Source organism: Haematobia irritans, chromosome 3 (assembly GCF_050003625.1).
Source record: "Haematobia irritans isolate KBUSLIRL chromosome 3, ASM5000362v1, whole genome shotgun sequence".
NCBI lineage: Eukaryota > Metazoa > Arthropoda > Insecta > Diptera > Muscidae > Haematobia > Haematobia irritans.
The window spans coordinates 208750834-208771748 of NC_134399.1; the positions used below are offsets into that span (position 1 = coordinate 208750834).

A 20915-nucleotide genomic window follows, 5' to 3' on the forward strand; every position below is an offset into this window, starting at 1 on the left:
AAAATTGGCGAAATTTTCTATAGAAATAAAAATTTGAAATAGATAGAAAAATAAAATGTTGACAAAATTTTCTAGAAAAATAAAATTTTGACAAAAAATAAAATTTTGACAATTTTTTTAGAGAAATAAATTTTTTTAGAAAAATGAAATTTTGACAAAATTTCCTATGGAAGTAAAATTTTGACAAAATTTTGTATAAATAAAATAATAATAAAAATAAAATGTTGACAAAATTTTCTAGAAAAACAAAATTTTGACAAAAAATAAAATTTTGACAAAATTTTGTATAGAAATAAAATTTCGATAAAATTTTCTATAGATATGTTGACAAAATTTGCCATAGAAATAAAATTTTGACAAAATTTTCTTGAAAAATAAAATGTTGACGATATTTTTAGAAATACAATTTTGACAAAATTTTGTATAGAAATAAAAATTTGACAAAATGTTGTATAGAAATAAAATTTCGATACAATTTTCTATAGAAATGTTGACAAAACTTGCCATAGAAATAAAATTTCGACAAAATTTTCTATACAAATAAAATGTTGACACAATTTTTTAGAGAAATAAATTTTTGACAAAATTTTCTAGGGAAATAAAATTTTGACAAAATTTTGTATAGAAAAAAAAATTGATAGAATTTTCTATAGGAATAAAAATTTGACAATATTTTGTATAGAAAAAAAATTTGACAAAATTGTCTACAGAAATAAAATTTTGGCAAAATTTTCTAGAAAAATAAATTTTTTTGTCAAAATTTTCTATAGAAATTAAATTTAATAAAAAATAAAATTTTTTTAAATTCAGTTTGGTAAAATTTTCTTAAAATTTTGGTAAATTATGTTTGACACGATTTGCAATCGTGATCATCAAGCGAACCTTAAACACAAGAATAACCGAACATCAAACCGACATAAAAAGGGAAATGCAAACAACTGCAGTAGCCCAGAGTGGCATTGACAATTAATTTTGGATAATTGAAGTAAGTACAGATCACACTCAAAAAATCCCATTTACCGAATTGTCTATATCCTATATATACAAATTATAACAGAGATTTCCTAGGAAAAACATTTATTTTGAATTTCAAGAAAATTTTAAGTCAACGATGTCGAACTCCCAATATAATTCCTAGCGTATATTGAAAGATTTTTTATCTTTAGGCCACAGAAGTAATATCTCATTTAATATTAAAATAATTTTTTTCAATGTTTTTCTTTACATTGAAGAAAATTAGACTTACTTTGAAAAGCACACGACTTTAACGGAGGGAGCCAAATTTCAATGACGCGTGTCCTAAGTTTAGAGAAGTAACACTTTAAATCAAAAATTTTAAAAATATTTTATTTTTTTGTTTATTTTAAAGAAATTTGTCCTCATTGTTCTGAAAATTTACTGGTCTAATATTAAGGATACCTAATATTTTGTTTAGTCTACATTTTGAGTAAAAATTATTTTATTAAAAATATCCCTTTAAAGTTGTACTGATTTTTTTCCTTTATTTTCTCTTTACAGTTTCGATGTAGAAAATGGCCAAAGTGCTCGATCTCCGCTTGAAGGCGGCTCGCCAAGCGCCGGTTTGGTTTTGCAAAATCTTCCACAGCGTCGTGAATCGTTCTTATATCGTTCGGATTCCGATTTTGAAATGTCACCCAAATCAATGTCCCGCAATTCAAGCATTGCTAGTGAAAGGTAAGTTTGTTTTCTTTTCAAATATAGCCTTATGTATATATTTTTATACGAGTATATATAAAATTAGTTGCTGTAGATACAAGTATTATAGATCAAGTGAAAATGCTTTAAAATGCATTAGCTGTAATTACTTTTATGATTATTGTTTTTTTATTTAATATACTAATATTTTATTATTAATTTACAATTTTTAAATACTTTATTTATATATGTTTAATTATATATATTTTATAGTTTTATTAATTTGCTTCAAACCATCTTATGCATTTTTTATTCTTTTTCACCTAAATGTTCACCTAAATGTGAAGTCTTGTTTAGGTTTCATTGTCCATGTCTAAGAATTGTTTGCCTTGGTTGAAAATTTAATTCCTAATATGGTTCTTGGTTAAAGAATTATTCCAAGACATTTTTCTAAGGATTAAGATTAAGATAAGATTGCTATATAAAAAAGTGTAATGTAAAGAAATTTCTGTCTGCTGTAATTATGCTAAAGCCTTCAATAAAAATGCTATCATCCTGAAATTTGACACAGATTTGTTTTTTGCTTGCACAAAAGACACGAACGAATTTAGTTCTAAGCATCTAGCCGCTGCCAATTGTATCGATTGGTCTCAAATTAGTCCAAAGGTATTTTTGGTATCCTTCAAAGATGTTTTGGTTGATTTGATTGATATCGAAATTTGTCCATAATCCTGTTTGCAATTTCCTATTATTGTTCTATGTTGCCCGTCATCGTGTGTTATAATCTTCCATTTTTGGTGTTTTTCTCAATGAAATGTTCCCCGTAATAAACAACCAAATTACATACACAAAAGCATTCTTTGTTGCAACTAAGTGGCTCTTTTCATTCGTACAGCTGCATTCAAGCCACAAAAATTTCATCTTATTAAGTGAAGCAAATCCCCACAAATATATAAAAATAAAATACTGACACACAAACAAGCATCAACAATTCGCACTTAAATTTATGACCACTTTGGCAAAGGCCACAACTATCCAAAACCACAAGCTAATTAGCAATAAATTTGTACATTTTACATTTGCCAGTTGTTGTTTAATTTGAAAATAAGCTAATAAAAATTGTAATAACTACAATAAATATAATAAAACAACTATGTTTTTTTATTGTTTTTTGAAAACTACCAAATAGAAAAATCTTATTTCGCAGTGTTTGTTCAATATTGTATGGTTAGTAGTTTAAAATTTTGCCAAAATTTTATTTTTATAGAAAATTTTGTCAAAATTTTTTTTCTATAGAAAATTTTGTCAACACTTTATTTCTATAGAAAATTTTGTCAAAATTTTATTTCTATAGAAAATTTTGCCAAAATTTCATTTTTATAGAAAATTTTCCAAAATTTTATTTCTATAGAAAATTTTTCCAAAATTTCATTTTTATAGAAAATTTTGTCAACATTTTATTTCTATAGAAAATTTTTTCAAAATTTTATTTCTATAGAAAATTTTGTCAAAATTTTATTTCTATAGAAAATTTTGTCAAAATTTTATTTCTATAGAAAATTTTGTCAAAATTTCATTTCTATAAGAAATTTAGTTAAAATTTTATTTCTATAGAAAATTTTGGTAAAATTTTATTTCTATAGAACATTTTGCCAACATTTTATTTCTATAGAAAATTTTGTCAAAATTTTATTTCTATAGAAAATTTTGGTAAAATTTTATTTCTAAAGAACATTTTGCCAAAATTTTATTTCTATAGAAAATTTTGTCAAAATGTTATTTCTATAAAAAATTTTATAGATATAAATTTTATTTCTATAGAAAATTTTGTCAAAATGTTATTTCTATAAAAAATTTTGCAAAAATTTTATTTCTATAGAAAATTCTGTCAAAATTTTATTTCTATGGAAAATTTTGCCAAAAAATTTTTTCTATCGAAAATTATGCCAAAATTTCATTTTTATAGAAAATTTTGCCAAAATTTTATTTCTATAGAAAATTTTGTTAATTTTTTTGTTGGAAAATTTTGTCAATTTTTTCCTAAAGAAAATTTTGTAAAAAATTTATTTCTATAGAATTTTTTTTTTTCTATAGAAAATTTTGTCAATTTTTTTCTATAGAAAATTTTATCAAAAATTTATTTCTATGGAAAATTTTGCCAAAAGTTTATTTCTATAGAAAATTTTGACAACATTTTATTTCTATAGAAAGTTTTGTCATAGAAAAATTTTGTTACAGAAAATTTTGCCAAAATTTTATTTCTATAGAAAATTTTGTCAATATTTTATATCTATAGAAATTTTTGTCAATTTTTTCTTTTCTATAGAAAATTTTATTTCTATGGAAAGTTTTGCCAAAACTTTATTTTTACAGAGAATTTTGTCAAAATTTTTTTCTATAAAAATTTATAGGAAATTTTGCCAAAATTTTATTTCTATAGGAAATTTTGCCGACATTTTATGGAAAATTTTGCCACAATTCTATTTCTATCAAAAATTATGCCAAAATTTTATTTCTATAGCAAATTTTGTCCATTTTTTTTTTGGAAAATTTTGTCAATTTTTCCTAAAGAAAATTTTGTCAAAAATGTTTTTCTATAGAAAATTTTGTAAATTTTTTTCTATAGAAAATGTTTTCCATTTTTTTCTATAGAAAATTTTATCAAAAATGTATTTCTATAGAAAATTTTATCAAAAATTTTGTTCTATAGAAAATTTTGGCAAAATTTTATTTCTATAGCAAATTTTGCCAAAATTTAATTTTTATAGAAAATGTTGCCAAAATTTTATTTCTATAGAAAATTTTGTTAAATTTTTTGCTATAGAAAATGTTGTCAATTTTTTTCTATACAAAATTTTATCAAAAATTTATTTCTATAGAAAATTTTGTCAATTTTTTTCTATAGAAAATTTTATCAAAAATTTATTTCTATGGGAAATTTTGGCAAAATTTTATTTCTATAGCAAATTTTGCCAAAATTTAATTTTTATAGAAAAATTTTGCAAAAATTTTATTTCTATAGAAAATTTTGTCAAAATTTTATTTCTATGGAAAATTTTGCCAAATTTTATTTTTATAGAAAACTTTGTCTAAATTTTTTTTCTATAGAAAATTTTGTCAACACTTTATTTCTATAGAAAATTTTGCCAAAATTTCATTTTTATAGAAAATTTTGCCAAAATTTTATTTCTATATAAAATTTTGTCAAAATTTTATTTCTAAAGGAAATTTAGTTAAAAAATTTTGCCACAATTCTATTTCTATCAAAAATTATGCCAAAATTTCATTTTTATAGAAAAGTTTGCCAAAATAATCAGACTAAAATTTTATTTCTATAGAAAAATTTGTCAATTTTTGTTTTTGGAAAGTTTTGTCAATTTTTTCCTAAAGAAAATTTTGTTAATTTTTTTCCCAAAGAAAATTTTGTCAAAAATTTATTTCTATAAAAAATTTTGTAATTTTTTTTCTATAGAACATTTTTTCCATTTCTTTCTATAGAAGATTGTATGAAAAATTTATTTCTATAGAAAATTTTATTTCAATGGAAAATTTTGCCAAAACTTTATTTTTATAGAAAATTTTGCCAAAATTTTATTTCTATAGAAAATTTTGTAAACATTTTATTTCTATAGAAAATTTTGCCAAAATTTTATTTCTATAGAAAATTTTGGCAAAATTTTATTTCTATAGAAAATTTTGACAAAATTCCATTTTTATAGAAAATTTTGCCAAAATTTTATTTCTATAGAAAATTTTGGCAAAATTTTATTTCTATAGAAAATTTTGTCAAAATGTTATTTCTATAAAAAATTTTGCAAAAATTTTATTTCTATAGAAAATTCTGTCAAAATTTTATTTCTATGGAAAATTTTGCCAAACATTTTTTTCTATCGAAAATTATGCCAAAATTTCATTTTTATAGAAAATTTTGCCAAAATTTTATTTCTATAGAAAATTTTGTCAATTTTTTTGTTGGAAAATTTTGTCAATTTTTTCCTAAAGAAAATTTTGTAAAAAATTTATTTCTATAGAAATTTTTTTTTCTATAGAAAATTTTGTCAATTTATTTCTGTACAAAATTTTATCAAAAATTTGTTTCTATAGAAAATTTTGTCAATTTTTTTCTATAGAAAATTTTATCAACATTTTATTTCTATAGAAAGTTTTGTCATAGAAAAATTTTGTTATAGAAAATTTTGCCAAAATTTTATTTCTATAGAAAATTTTGTCAATATTTTATATCTATAGAAATTTTTGTCAATTTTTTCCTTTCTATAGAAAATTTTATTTCTATGGAAAGTTTTGCCAAAACTTTATTTTTACAGAAAATTTTGTCAAAATTTTTTTCTATAAAAAATTATAGGAAATTTTGCCAAAATTTTATTTCTATAGGAAATTTTGCCGACATTTTATGGAAAATTTTGCCACAATTCTATTTCTATCAAAAATTATGCCAAAATTTTATTTCTATAGCAAATTTTGTCCATTTTTTTTTTGGAAAATTTTGTCAATTTTTTCCTAAAGAAAATTTTGTCAAAAATGTTTTTCTATAGAAAATTTTGCAAAAATTTTATTTCTATAGAAAATTTTGTCAAAATTTTATTTATATGGAAAATTTTGCCAAAATTTTATTTTTATAGAAAACTTTGTCTAATTTTTTTTCTATAGAAAATTTTGTCAACACTTTATTTCTATAGAAAATTTTGCCAAAATTTCATTTTTATAGAAAATTTTGCCAAAATTTTATTTCTATAGAAAATTTTGTCAACATTTTATTTCTATATAAAATTTTGTCAAAATTTTATTTCTAAAGGAAATTTAGTTAAAAAATTTTGCCACAATTCTATTTCTATCAAAAATTATGCCAAAATTTCATTTTTATAGAAAAGTTTGCCAAAATAATCAGACTAAAATTTTATTTCTATAGAAAAATTTGTCAATTTTTGTTTTTGGAAAGTTTTGTCAATTTTTTCCTAAAGAAAATTTTGTCAATTTTTTTCCCAAAGAAAATTTTGTCAAAAATTTATTTCTATAAAAAATTTTGTAATTTTTTTTCTATAGAACATTTTTTCCATTTCTTTCTATAGAAGATTGTATGAAAAATTTATTTCTATAGAAAATTTTATTTCAATGGAAAATTTTGCCAAAACTTTATTTTTATAGAAAATTTTGCCAAAATTTTATTTCTATAGAAAATTTTGTAAACATTTTATTTCTATAGAAAATTTTGCCAAAATTTTATTTCTATAGAAAATTTTGGCAAAATTTTATTTCTATAGAAAATTTTGACAAAATTCCATTTTTATAGAAAATTTTGCCAAAATTTTATTTCTATAGAAAATGTTGTCAACATTTTATTTCTATAGAAAATTTATTCAAAATTTTATTTCTAGAGGAAATTTAGTTAAACTTTTATTTTTATACAAAATTTTGCCAAAATTTTATTTTTATAGAAAACTTTGCCGACATTTCATTTTTGTGGCAAATTTTACCACAATTCTATTTCTATAAAAAATTATGCCAATACTTCATTTTTATAGAAAATTTTGCCAAAATTTAATTTCTATAGCATATTTTGTCTTTTTTTTATAGAAAATTTTGTCAATTGTTTCCTAAAGAAAATTTTGTCACAAATGTTTTTTTATAGAAAATTTTGTAAATTTTTTTTCATAGAGGATTTTTTCCATTTTTTTCTATAGAAAAGTTTATCAAAAATGTATTTCTATACAAAATTTTATCAAAAATTTAGTTCTATAGAAAATTTTGGCAACATTTTTTTTATAGAAAATTTTGCCAAAACTACTTTTTTATAGAAAATTTTGCCAAAATTTTATTTCTATAGAAATTTTTGTCAACATTTTATTTCTATAGAAAATTTTGTCAAAATTTTATTTCTACAGGAAATTTAGTTAAAATTTTATTTCTATAGAAAATGTTGCCAAAATTTTATTTCTATGGAAAAGTTTGCCAAAATTATCTTTGTATCGAAAATTATGCCAAAATTTCATTTTGATAGAAAATTTTGCAAAAATTTCATTTTTATAGGAAATTTTGCAAAAATTTTCTTTCTGTAGAAAATTTTATCCATTTTTTTCCTAAAGAAAATATTTCAATTTTTTCCCAAAGAAAATTTTGCCAAAATTTTATTTCTATAGGAAATTTGGTTAAAATTTTATTTCTACAGAAAATTTTGCCAAAATTTTATTTCTATAGAAAATTCTGCCAAAATTTTATTTCTATGAATTTTGCCAAAATTCTATTTCTATCGAAAATTATGCCAAAATTTCATTTTTATAAAAAAATTTACCAAAATGTTATTTCTAAAGAAAATTTTGTCAATTTTTTCCTAAAGAAAATTTTGTCAAAAATTTATTTCTATAGAAAATTTTATCAAAAATTTATTTCTATAGAAAATTTTGTCAAAAGTTAATATCAATAGGAAATTTTGTTAAAAGTTTTTATCTATAACAAGGGAGCCATCGTGGTGCAATGGTTAGCATGCCCGCCTTGCATACACAAGGTCGTGGGCTCGATTCCTGCTTCGACCGAACACCAAAAGGTTGTTCATCGGTGGATTATCCCACCTTAGTCTGAGTGTTTCTAAGCTTCTCTAAGTGGATTCACAGCAATATGGAACGCCGTTCGGACTCGGCTATAAAAAGGAGGTCCCTTGTCATTGAGCTTAACATAGAATAGGGCAGCACTCAGTGATAAGAGAGAAGTTCACCACTGTGGTATCACAATGGACTGAATAGTCTAAGTGAGCCTGATACATCGGGCTGCCACCTAACCTAACCTTGATAGAATTCTACCAACTGTGGCAACCGTGTATAGGATACGCGGCTAGGTTATTCGTTGAAAGTTGAACGATTAAGGAATGTGAGAAAAGGAGAAACACTAGAGTGGTCAGATATTCCTAATCGAGAAAGAGAGAAGAAGAGGAAATGGAGGAACAAGTGGCTAGATTGATCACACACCCCCAGCTGAGGTATAGAAGAAAACGAGGAAATGGGGGAACAGCTTAGGTGTGTCCATAATCGGACACACCTTACTTAGGAATAGGAGAAAAAAGAGAAATGGAGAAATGGAGAAATGGAATGGAGCGTGATTAGAGTGATACCACACCCCTGAGCTGTGGAATAGAAGAAAACGGGGGAACGTGTACCAAGAGTTATCGCACAACTCCAGCTTAGAAATAGAAGAAAACGGCGGAATGGGGGAACACGTGGCTAGAGTGATGACCCAACCCCAGCTCAGGAACAGGAAAGAATGAGGAATTCTAGGAACATGTTGCACTCTAGCAACATCGCACACCCCTAGCAGAATTGTTGTGTTAAGTGAATTTACTTTGTCTTTCGTTACACTCTCCAAGGTCGAATACGTATTTTGTAATATGCTGCACTTACCTCCGTGATGTTACCTTCTTGGCTGCTGCTAACCGACTAGGTTTGTAGACGATTAGCTTATATGATAATAATTTTTATTCAGATTAAGATAATTCAAAAGGGATAATGGAATGCTATCGTGAAAAAAAAAACAACTTTTTGAGTTTAGACCAACACTATTGCCCCGGCCTACCATTAGTGTATGATTGTTCACGTTTTGCACTATCACTGTTTTGTAACGGTTAATCCACAAAACCTTTTCGCTGAGAAAGTTTTACACATAATTTCTCTATCGGAAAAATAGCAAAGTGGGTCGACAAAAGTTTACACATATTTATTTTAATAAAGATAATATTAGTTATAAAAAATGCATGGAGGTTTGATTGATTGATAACATTTTCACAATTTCTAAAATTTAAAAATATAGACCATATCAATCAAGAGAACACAAAAGCTAAATAGTATTTAGAAACGAAATAATCGTCATGCTTTCAATCAAAAAAAGACTGTCATTTATGTCACTTCATCATGGTCAAAATTGTTCCTACTCACAAGTAAACCCATAAGGCCATAAAAATCTTTATTTGTATGCTAAGAAAGAAGATCTCTAAAATACTTACATTCATTTCATAATAGTAACATCTTCCTCCTACTGTATACATGTGTGACTGTGTAAATATGTGTAGTGTGAGTGTGTGTGTTTTCTTTTTTATTTGTTTACATACACTCATGGTCTTACATTCTAAGATGTCAAAAAAAACTACAACCGAATGTAACGAACACATTGACCTCCAGTCATTCACTGTGTAACCAAGTTTTATAAGCATTTCGTAGTCACTTCCTTACCATTTCCCTTCCTTGACATCATGATGCCATAAGCACATTTGCAAATATCTATGAGTATGACTACACACAAATGTGTCCTTTGTGTGTGTTTGTCCTCTGTAATAGTTTGGCATACACACAGAAAAAAAAAACTTTTTTTTGATGCACACAAATACTGATATAGTAAATGCATATACATACATAGCTACATATGTATGTATATCTAAAGGATAGTATTACAAAAATTATTCAGCTGGAGGGATTGTTATAGACGTGGTTGTCACTATAGTCATTGAAAACCCCACAGTAAAATACAAACTCAGTCATTCGTTCATTCACTCACACAGTCATTCATTCATTTATCGAGTTGCCAGCCACTGCAAAAAAAAACAGCCTTTGGCATCACAATATTTTAGTTGGCAGGTCACCCATATGTTTGTGTTTATTTGGCTGTTTGTTTGATTCATTACACACTGACACATACACTCGGAGGCGAGGGTCTCCCAAATAACCAAACTTGCATATATCCAAAATCTTAGTGTTGCTGGTTGGTGTTGTTGTTGCTGCTGATGTTTTTGTATTCATCATCCGTTACGTTGTACACTTTAAGTAGTTGTCGCTGTTCGTAGAACCTCAAGTTCTTACACATACACAAATGCTTACATTGCATTATTATGCTTCTCAAGGCGCCACTCAAGCGTTCATAGGCTTTTGTCATGGCATTTGACACCATTTTTGCCCATGCACAAAGAGAACAGAGAATTTTGTTATAATGTGTACATATGCATACACAAACAAACATACTGACTAACTGGCTTATTCATACACACTCTCGCCGAATAAAACCATTCTTCGCTTGTTGTGAGTACTTAACGAGGGTTTGGTTCAAGAGTTATCTAAAGTACTGTTATTGAGAATATATTGGTCTGTTAAACAACATTTAATCAAATTACTCAGAGATTTTCTTAACATCTCATGGTTTCATTAACAAATCTTGTAATCTGTGGTTACAATGAATATTGTGGCTGATTACAATTAGATGGATATTTCTATTGGTATTTTTTTAAATATATTAAAAATCTTATCTTGTTTAGGCTACGAATTTATCCGCACTCAAAAAAGTTATATTGAATTCAAAGATTTTGACCTTCGCTTTAAGGAGGATTTTGGAATTGATTCACAAACAAAAATGCTGCTTGTTTAAAATAAAGATTTTTTTAGGAAGCTATCTAGCTTTCAATCTAGGCTCTGTAAATTGTAATTTAGGATACAGATCACAGGTATGTCAGTTTAAAAATTTAAATTATAACAGATACTTCAAGGAAACATACAATCTCTCAATTTCAAAAAAAAAAAAACTTTAAAGCAAAGGTGTAAAATCTTCAAAATAAATAATAGCCTATTTTGAAGACTTTGTATTTTTAACTCAGAGTTTCAATATTTTAGTTAATTTTAAGATTATTTCCTTAAATTAAAAATGTTTTTCTTTACTTTAAGGAAATATTCCAAAAATGTATGTCATTAATTTAAAGGAATCATCGGCACAAATTCAAAATTAAAAACTACGTTAATTAAATTTTCTATAAATACCCAGCATAAAATTTGGAAGGTTTTCCTTCGTAATTACTTTTAGAGTAAATCCAAAAATACTCCCTCGGAGGTGGACTTAATTTTCACTTCACAAGAAGATCTTTTGCGGCGATATAGAAAAATTCTTTGTTTTACAAAATTTTCGCATAAAACCCCCATTCATTGCTTCTGAGCCAATATTGCAACATTTCCGTATCTAAGAAGAATATTTGTATTGTTTCTGGCTACGTTTTTTATTGGGTATGTATAGCCCCAATCCTTACTTTTTATATCCTCCACCATAGGATGGGGGTATATTAACTTTGTCATTCCGTTTGTAACACATCGAAATATTGCTCTAAGACCCATGAAGTTTATATATTCTGGGTCGTGGTGAAATTCTGAGTCGATCTAAGCATGTCCGTCCGTCCGTCCGTCCGTCTGTTGAAATCACGCTAACTTCCGAACGAAACAAGCTATCGACTTGAAACTTGGCACAAGTAGTTGTTATTGATGCAGGTCGGATGGTATTGCAAATAGGCCATATCGCACCACTTTTACGTATAGCCCCCATATAAACCGACGCTCAGTTTTGGCTTGCGGAGCCTCTTGGAGGAGCAAAATTCATCCGATCCGGTTGAAATTTGGTACATGGTGTAAGTATATGGTCTCTCACAACTGTGCAAAAATTGGTCCAAATCGGTCCATAATTATATATAGCCCCCATATAAACCGATCCCCAGATTTGGCTTGCGGAGCCTCTTGGAGGAGCAAAATTCATCCGATCCGGTTGAACTTTGGTACATGATGTAAGTATATGGTCTCTCACAACTGTGCAAAAATTTGTCCAAATCGGTCCATAATTATATATAGCCCCCATACAAACCGATCCCCAGATTTGGCTTGCGGAGCCTCTAAGAGAAGCAAATTTCATGCGATCCGGCTGAAATTTAGTACATGGTGTAAGTATATGGTCCCTAACAGCTATGCAAAAATTGGTCCACATCGGTCCATAATTATATAGAGCCCCCATATAAACCGATACCCCGATTTGACCTCCGGAGCCTCATGGATGAGCAAAATGCACCCGATGCGGTTGAAATTGGATACGTGGTGTTAGCATATGGTGTCTAATAACCATGCAGGAATTATTCCATATCGGCCCATAATTATATGTAGTCCCCATTTAAACCGATCCCCAGATTTGACCTCCGGAGCCCCTTGGAAGAGCAAAATTCACCCGATCCGGTTGAAATTTGGTACGTGGTGTTAGTATATGGTCTCTAAAAACCATGCAAAAATTGGTCCATACCAGTCTTAATTATATATAACCCCCATTTAAACCGATCCCCAGATTTGACCTCCGGAGCTATTGGGGGAGCAAAATTCATCCGACCCGGTTGAAATTTGGTACGTGGTGAAATTTGGTACATTGCGCTAATATATGGCCGTTAACCACCATGCCAAAATTGGTCCATATCGGTCTATAGTTATATATAGCCGATCCCCAAAAATAATCTACCAAAATTTTATTCTACCAAAATTTTATTTATATAGAAAATTTTGTCAAAATTTTGTCAAGATTTTATTTCTATAGAAAATTTTGTCAAAATTTTATTTCTGTAAAAAATGTTGTCAAAATTTTATTACTATACGAAATTGTGTAAAGATTTTATTTCTATAGAAAATTTTGTCAACATTTTATTTCTATAGAAAATTTTGTAAAAATTTTATTTCTATAGAAAATTATGACAAAATTTTATTTCTATAGAAAATTTTGTCAAACTGAATTATTTACGTATTTAATCGGCATTTTTTATTTAATATATACCCCGGATGGACTAACTTACAATTGAGAACTTACAATTAAGAAGTTTTACGATACCTTGCCATCGGCAAGTGTTACCGCAACCCAAGTAATTCGATTGTGGATGACAGTCTTTAGTAAAAGTTTCTATGCAATCCATGGTGGAGGGTACATAAGATTCGGCCTGGCCGAACATACGGCCGTATATACTTGTTGACTATATGATGCAGTTATTGCCACAAACAGTAGTGTAGAATTCAGGATAGAGCTTTTTCTACTGGGTGAACAAAATGGAAACACCTATATACAGTAGGAACTTTTGCTTATTGATGGAATTATCTAAATCAGCATGAAGTACCATAGTGTTACCTATGAAAATCTTTCGATTTTATATAGTCTTCCATATTCCCCTCAAACTTCTTTAAATAGTACTTTAACTCACTCTCTCTATGCTAAGACAGTACTGACCATTCAAAACTTATCTTTAATGTGTGAAATGATTCATAGTCATTCATCAATATTCCCCCCCCCCCCCCCCAAATGTCTTACTTTAACTCTCTCTCTCTCTCTTTCTGTTAAGTCAGTATTGGTCATTCAAAAATTATGTTTAATGTGTTTCTTAATCCGATGACATTATTGTTCCAAAACATAAATAAGAATTACATTAACCCAGGAGTAATGTCTCCATTTGATTATATCAAATAATATGTGTTTATGCGACAATTCACTTACCCACCATACAATGTCATAAAGCAAATAATTACTTGGACCACATTCACTCATACTCATCTCTCAATGACCTTCTCAAAAACAAAAATATGACCTCAAATGAACCTTCTCTATGATACCCTCGCACGGCAATATTTTTAAACCTAAATGTTAGTTACAACATTACATGGGATTTTCTTTAACATCATCATCATCACTAACATCATGGGATTGCTCTTCTTGCTTGCTTTACTCTTAAAATCTCCGGCCCTCATTTCCATCTTCATTATCTACACCAACAGCATCCAGAGTAGTATAACTAAAAACTCTTGCGACACACTTAACATACTAAAAATGTAAAAACGAAAACTACAATAACAAAAAAACTAAAGAGTGTGGGTAATGTAGCAATACTCTGTCTAAAACATTTTTATATATAGAAAAAGAGAAGAAGTTGTATGTAATGTAACCTTACTAACTCACTTGCTTACTCTTAAATTGAGTACAAATACCCTTAGGCATTTATTTGAAACATTCTTCTCCCTTACATAAACACTGATTAGTTAGTCTTTGGTGTTTGTTTAGATTTAATGTATGACGCTGACAGCAACAGCAACAACAACTGCAAAAAAACCAAAACATTTTCCCAAAATATAATAATGACGTTGAGACTCATGTCGACAATGACTTCCCGAAGGGCCTTTTGCCGTGCCTATTTGTGGCAAGAGAGTATTAAGATTTGTTATGGTTGTTGGTTAGTATTCATTTGTTTTTGTTTACAATTTAAGGTTTCTCACCTCTCTTCGCAGAGTGGGTGTTAAATATTTGTTTTGACTGAGTTTTGCGTGAGATTTGGGGAAAGGATGAGTTTTATCATTTAAGAGAATCAGTATCAAGTCTCACATTCATCATTTAAATCACCTTATTCAAGATCACTATTTTTTGTTATTTTCTATTTAATCGAGAATTTTTTGAATAATGCTTAATATAACCCTATCTAGAACCCATTTCTACGACCTGCTTCCATTTTATAAATTTCAACAAGTGAATCATTTGTATATTAATGGCAATTGATTTCTTTTGGCCCCTTCATAAATTAAATTATTGAAAATTTCCCTAAGCATTAATTTTAAATTTGAATCACATTTATATGTCGTTCAACTTGTGACCGCTAGGTTGTGTGTTTTAACTAAAATTCCTAATCAATTATATATGGTTTTTGACTACCTCCTACTAAAATAAATGATCAACATATGTTTAAATTCCTCAACGACATTTGAGGGTAGCTACATATATAAATAAAATATTGTTGACTATCGCAAAAATAAATAATGGGCAAGAGCATAGCACGTGTACAAGAAAAATGTTTATGGTATTTCTATAAAAAGTTTTTGAGATTATTTTTAAACAATTGCAGGAAAAAAAATGGACGAATGGAAAATTACTGTTACGGTTTTGACCTCTTAAATTTTTTTTCTAAAAGAAAATCAAATTGTCTCTACTACATTCCGTTTTTTTCTTTTTTGTTAGCATTTCGATAATAAAACAAAATAAAATCTCGGAATTAAAAATATCTCAAAAATCCTCTGATTTTTGAATAACTCGAATACAATAAAGTTTTTCATTAAAATTGAATTTATTCGACGATAGACCTTTATATACCATTATCCTTGCATCAATGGACATTCAAAACCCTGTAGAATTCTAAAGGGTGCTTTTTTAAAAGCTATAGAAAAAATGCAGGATTATTTCATGCATATGTTGGCACCCAAATATAATTCCAAAAAATCACTCCATATTATTACCCAAGGGCGCCACCGTAGTGCAATGGTTAGCATGCCCGCCGTGCATACACAAGGTCGTGGGTTCGATTCCTGCTTCGACCGAACACCAAAAAGTTTTTCAGCGGTGGATTATCCCACCTCAGTAATGCTGGTGACATTTCTGAGGGTCTCAAAGCTTGAGCCTGATACATCGGGCTGCCACCTAACCTACCCTATTACCCAAGTTATTGTGTAACTGCAATCTACCATCATTACATTGCAAAACACGCAACGTCCATATCATACGTTCCATTCAATTAAATGTAAATTAATTGAATTGGATTGTGGCTCGATGGAATGGTTGGCAAAGAATAGTGGTAATTTGATAACAAAAAGGCTTAATTAAATTGTAATATTTATAAATATGCGTTTATATCTAAGTAGCCTTTTGGCCATATTAGAACCGAAATGCTGTTATCGCTTTTGGGCAGTTTTGTTTGGTATTCTAGGCACGCACGTTTTATTATATGGACGTATTGGAAATACGCATGGGAAAATTTTGTCACATATTTTATCTATGGACATGAACATGGAGGGAAGAGTTGGGGGGCCAGAGAGCCTTTAAGCTTATGAAATTATCTTGTAATTAGGATTGAGTTATTTGTTTACAATTATGTTGTATTATTATATTATGCTCTATTGAAAAATAAATATATAAAAATTAATTAAATAAAACGTTTATAAATTTATATACAACGATAAAAAAAAAAAAAAACAATCACACAACTAAATACGTCACTAAGTTTTTATTTAGAATTGGTTATTGATGAGAGGGAAAATAAATTTATATATGAATATTCAGCGCCATCTATTTGTGCAAGAATGAGTTTTATGATAATAAAGACAATGTTTTTGCCATATATCCCTCCATAGGAATTGGCATAAATTGGCCAAACGGGAAGAGATAGTAAAGCAAAATTTTCATCAAAGATACACTGAAATGAAAACACGTATGCAAACTGTAAACAAATAAAAACAAAAATGACCAATATTTTTCTGGCTCTTCTTCCCAATTTAGAAGGTTATCATCCTCAAATTCAATTTTAAATAAAAATTCCTCACTAAAATTCCCATTAAAATTTTGACAAATTTCTGTGAAAATCGAAATAGGCTCATAGGCGGTAGAATATCGGTAATAATTGAAAAATTGAAAAAATATAAAAAAAAAATTGAAAAATATAAATATTGTCATACCAAACTTGGAACCTGCAATAAGATCAAGATTTCGCAACACAATACCAGTAGACCGGTTACTGTCTTCGAAATGTGTGAAAAATAAAAATGGGAGTTCGATCACCATATACCCAGCAAAAAAAGCATATCCAAAAAAGTAGCGAAAAATCTCTTTTTGAATCCAGAAGTGGGGCGAAATTGGCGCAGAAGCGAATAACTTAAGATGGGCTTGTCATAGGACCCATGTGAATTGAATTGAATTGTGATATTTTCCCTAAAACAAAAAAATCTTGTGTCCGTTTCTAGTCAAAATGCCTTTATACATTTTTTGCCTTTTGTATATTTTTTTAATGATGTAGAAATGAACAGAATTTCTTGAAAATCAATATTGCACTATACTGAACGGATTTCGAAAAAAAAACAAAATCCCACAAAAATTTCCAAAATTATGTAAATTCCCCACAAAATACCCAAGACCCAACCTAAACATTTTCGTCCCCATCCACGAAAACATATCCCCAATTTGGGGAACAATAAAAAATACAATACCAATAACACTAAAAATTGGCATCCAGATTAATATGTAAAAGATGGTAAAAACGGATATTGCAAAATCTGTTAGGAAATCTAAATCACGGTTGCCACAATTGATTGAAATTCTACCAAAAATGGTAGATTTTTTACGGTTTGGTAGATTGGTACAATTCTTTATGTTTTAGTAGATTTTGCAAAATATTCCTTTCCAACTAAGAGGTACTTCAGTTTTCTACCGAAAATAATTTTAAAAAAATTTTCTATGGAAATATAATTTAAAAAAAAAATTCTATGGAAAAAAAATTTTGACAAAATTTTCTATAGAAATAAAATGTTGACAAATTTTTCGATAGAAATAAAATTTTGACAAAATTTTCTATAGAAATCAAATTTTGACAAAATGTTCTATAAAAATAAAATTTTGACAAAATTTTCTATAGAAATAAAATTTTGACAAAATTTTCTATAGAAATCACATTTTGACAAAATTTTCTATAGAAATCACATTTTGACAAAATTTTCTATAGAAATAAAATTTTGACAATTTTTTTTAGAAATAAAATTTGTATAAAAATACAATTTTGACAAAAATTTCTAAAAAACAAAATTTTTACAGCATTTTCTATAGAAATAAAATTTTGATAAAACTTTCTATGAAAATAAAGTTTTGACAATATTACATTTTTATAGAAATAAAATTTTGATAAAATATTTCTACAGGAATAAAATTTTGAAAAAAAATTCTATAGAAATAAAATTTTGACAAAATTTTCTGTAGACCTAAAATCTTGACAACATTTTCTATAAAAATCAAATTTTGATAAAATTTTCTATAAAAATCAAATTTTGATAAAATTTTCTATACAAATACATTTGTGAACATATTTTTCTATAGAAATCAAATTTTGACAAAATTTTCTTTGGAAATCAAATTTTAACAAAATTTTCTATAGAAATAAAAGTTTGACAAAATTTTCTATAGAAATAAAATTTTGATAAAATTTTCTATAAAAATAAAATTTTGACAAAATCTTCTATAGAAATAAAATTTTGACAAAAATTTTCTATAAAAATTAAATTTTAGCAAAACCTTCTAAAGAAATTACATTTTGACAAAATTTTCTATAGACCTAAAATTTTGACAAAATCTTCTATAGAAATAAAATTTTGATAAAAATTTCTATAGAAATAAAATTTAGACAAAATTTTCTATAGAAATCAAATTTTGAAAAAATCTTCTATTATGTCAAAATTTTGCAAAATTTTCTATAGAAATAAAATTTTGACAAAATTTTCGATAGAAATAAAATTTTGACAAAATTTTCTATAGAAATAAAATTTTGACAAAAATTTTCTATAGAAATAAATTTTTGACAAAATTTTCTATAGAAATAAAATTTTGACAAAATTTTCTATAGAAATAAAATTTTTGCAAAATTTTCTATAGAAATAAAATTTTGACAAAATTTTCTATAGAAATAAAATTTTGGCAAAACTTTCTATAGAAATTAATTTTTGACAAAATTTTTTATAGAAATAAAATTTTTACAAAATTTTCTATAGAAATAAAATTTTGACAAAATTTTCTATAGAAATAAAATTTTTGCAAAATTTTCTATAGAAATAAAATTTAGACAAAATTATCTGTAGAAATAAAATTTTGACAAAATTTTCTGTAGAAATAAAATTTTGACAAAATTTTCTATAGAAATAAAATGTTGACAAAATTTTCTAAAGAAATAACATTTTGACAAAATTTTCTATAGAAATTAAATTTTGACAAACTTTTCTATAGAAATAAAATTTTGACAAAATTTTCTAAAGAAATTAAATTTTGAAAAAAAATTTTCTATGAACCTAAAATTTTGACAAAATTTTCTATAAAAATCAAATTTTGACAAAATTTTCTATAAAAATCAAATTTTGATAAAATTTTCTATACAAATACATTTTTGAACATATTTTCTATAGAAATCAAATTTTGACAAAATTTTCTTTGGAAATCAAGTTTTGACAAAATTTTCTATAGAAATAAAATTTTGACAAAATTTTCTATAGAAATAAAATTTTGACAAAATTGTCTATAGAAATAAAATTTTGACAAAATTTTGTAGAGAAATACAATTTTGACAACATTGTCTATAGAAATAAAATTTTGACAAAATTTTCTATAGAAATTAAGTTTTGACAAAATTTTCTATAGAAATAAAATTTTGACAAAATTTTCTATAGAAATAAAATTTTTGCAAAATTTTCTATAGAAATAAAATTTTGACAAAATTTTCTATAAAAATAAAATTTTGACAAAATTTTCTATAGAAATACAATTTTGATAAAAATTTCTATAGAAATAAAATTTTGACAAAATTTTCTATAGAAATAAAATTTTTGCGAAATTTTCTATAGAAATAAAATTTTGGCAAAACTTTCTATAGAAATAAATTTTTGACAAAATTTTTTATAGAAATAAAATTTTTACAAAATTTTCTATAGAAATAAAATTTTTGCAAAATTTTCTATAGAAATAAAATTTTGACAAAATTTTCTATAGAAATAAATTTTTGACAAAATTTTCTATAGAAATAAAATTTTTGCAAAATTTTCTATAGAAATAAAATTTTGACAAAATTTTCTATAGAAATAAAATTTTGACAAAATTTTCTATAGAAATAAAATTTTGACAAAATTTTCTATAGAAATAAAATTTTGACAAAATGTCCTATAGAAATAAAATTTTGACAAAATTTTCTATAGAAATAAAATTTTGACAAAATTTTCTATAGAAATAAAATTTTGACAAAATTTTCTATAGAAATAAAATTTTGACAAAATTTTCTATAGAAATAAAATTTTGACAAAATTTTCTATAGAAATAAAATTTTGATAAAATTTTCTATAGAAATAAATTTTTGACAAAATTTTCTATAGAAATAAAATTTTTGCAAAATTTTCTATAGAAATAAAATTTTGACAAAATTTTCTATAGAAATAAAATTTTGACAAAATTTTCTATAGAAATAAAATTTTGACAAAATTTTCTATAGAAATTAAATTTTGACAAAATTTTCTATAGAAATAAAATTTTGACAAAATCTATAGAAATAAAATTTGACAAAATCTTCTATAGAAATTAAATGGTAAATATTAAAATTTTGTTTATAGACAAAATAAAACATTTCTTTCAATCTGCCAAAAACTTTTGAAGTTTTTGGCAGATTGAAAGAAAGAAAGAAAGACTTTTTAAATTTGGTAGATTTTGTGTGTTGTTTTTCAAGTTTTTGTAGAACATTTCTGGCACGAATAGCAACCGTGATCTCAATACAAATATGTGACAAATAGTTTTTTAAGTATACAATGGTAGTAACGGATATTGCAAAATGTGTGTAGAGAGTCTCACTATATGGCCTAGGTTAGGTATAGTGGCAGCCCGATATT

The 20915-nt window shown here is 26.1% G+C and overlaps 1 protein-coding gene across 9 annotated transcripts in view; it reads left to right on the forward strand.

The window, feature by feature from the left end:
- Positions 1-20915, forward strand: part of LOC142231792 (3',5'-cyclic-AMP phosphodiesterase-like) — a 769719-nt gene that overhangs the window by 674317 nt on the left and 74487 nt on the right. For all 9 annotated transcript variants that reach the window (XM_075302431.1, XM_075302430.1, XM_075302432.1 and 6 more), the window contains one exon: positions 1519-1695. In XM_075302431.1, coding sequence (XP_075158546.1) covers positions 1519-1695 — 177 coding nt within the window. The remainder of the gene's footprint in view (positions 1-1518; positions 1696-20915) is intronic.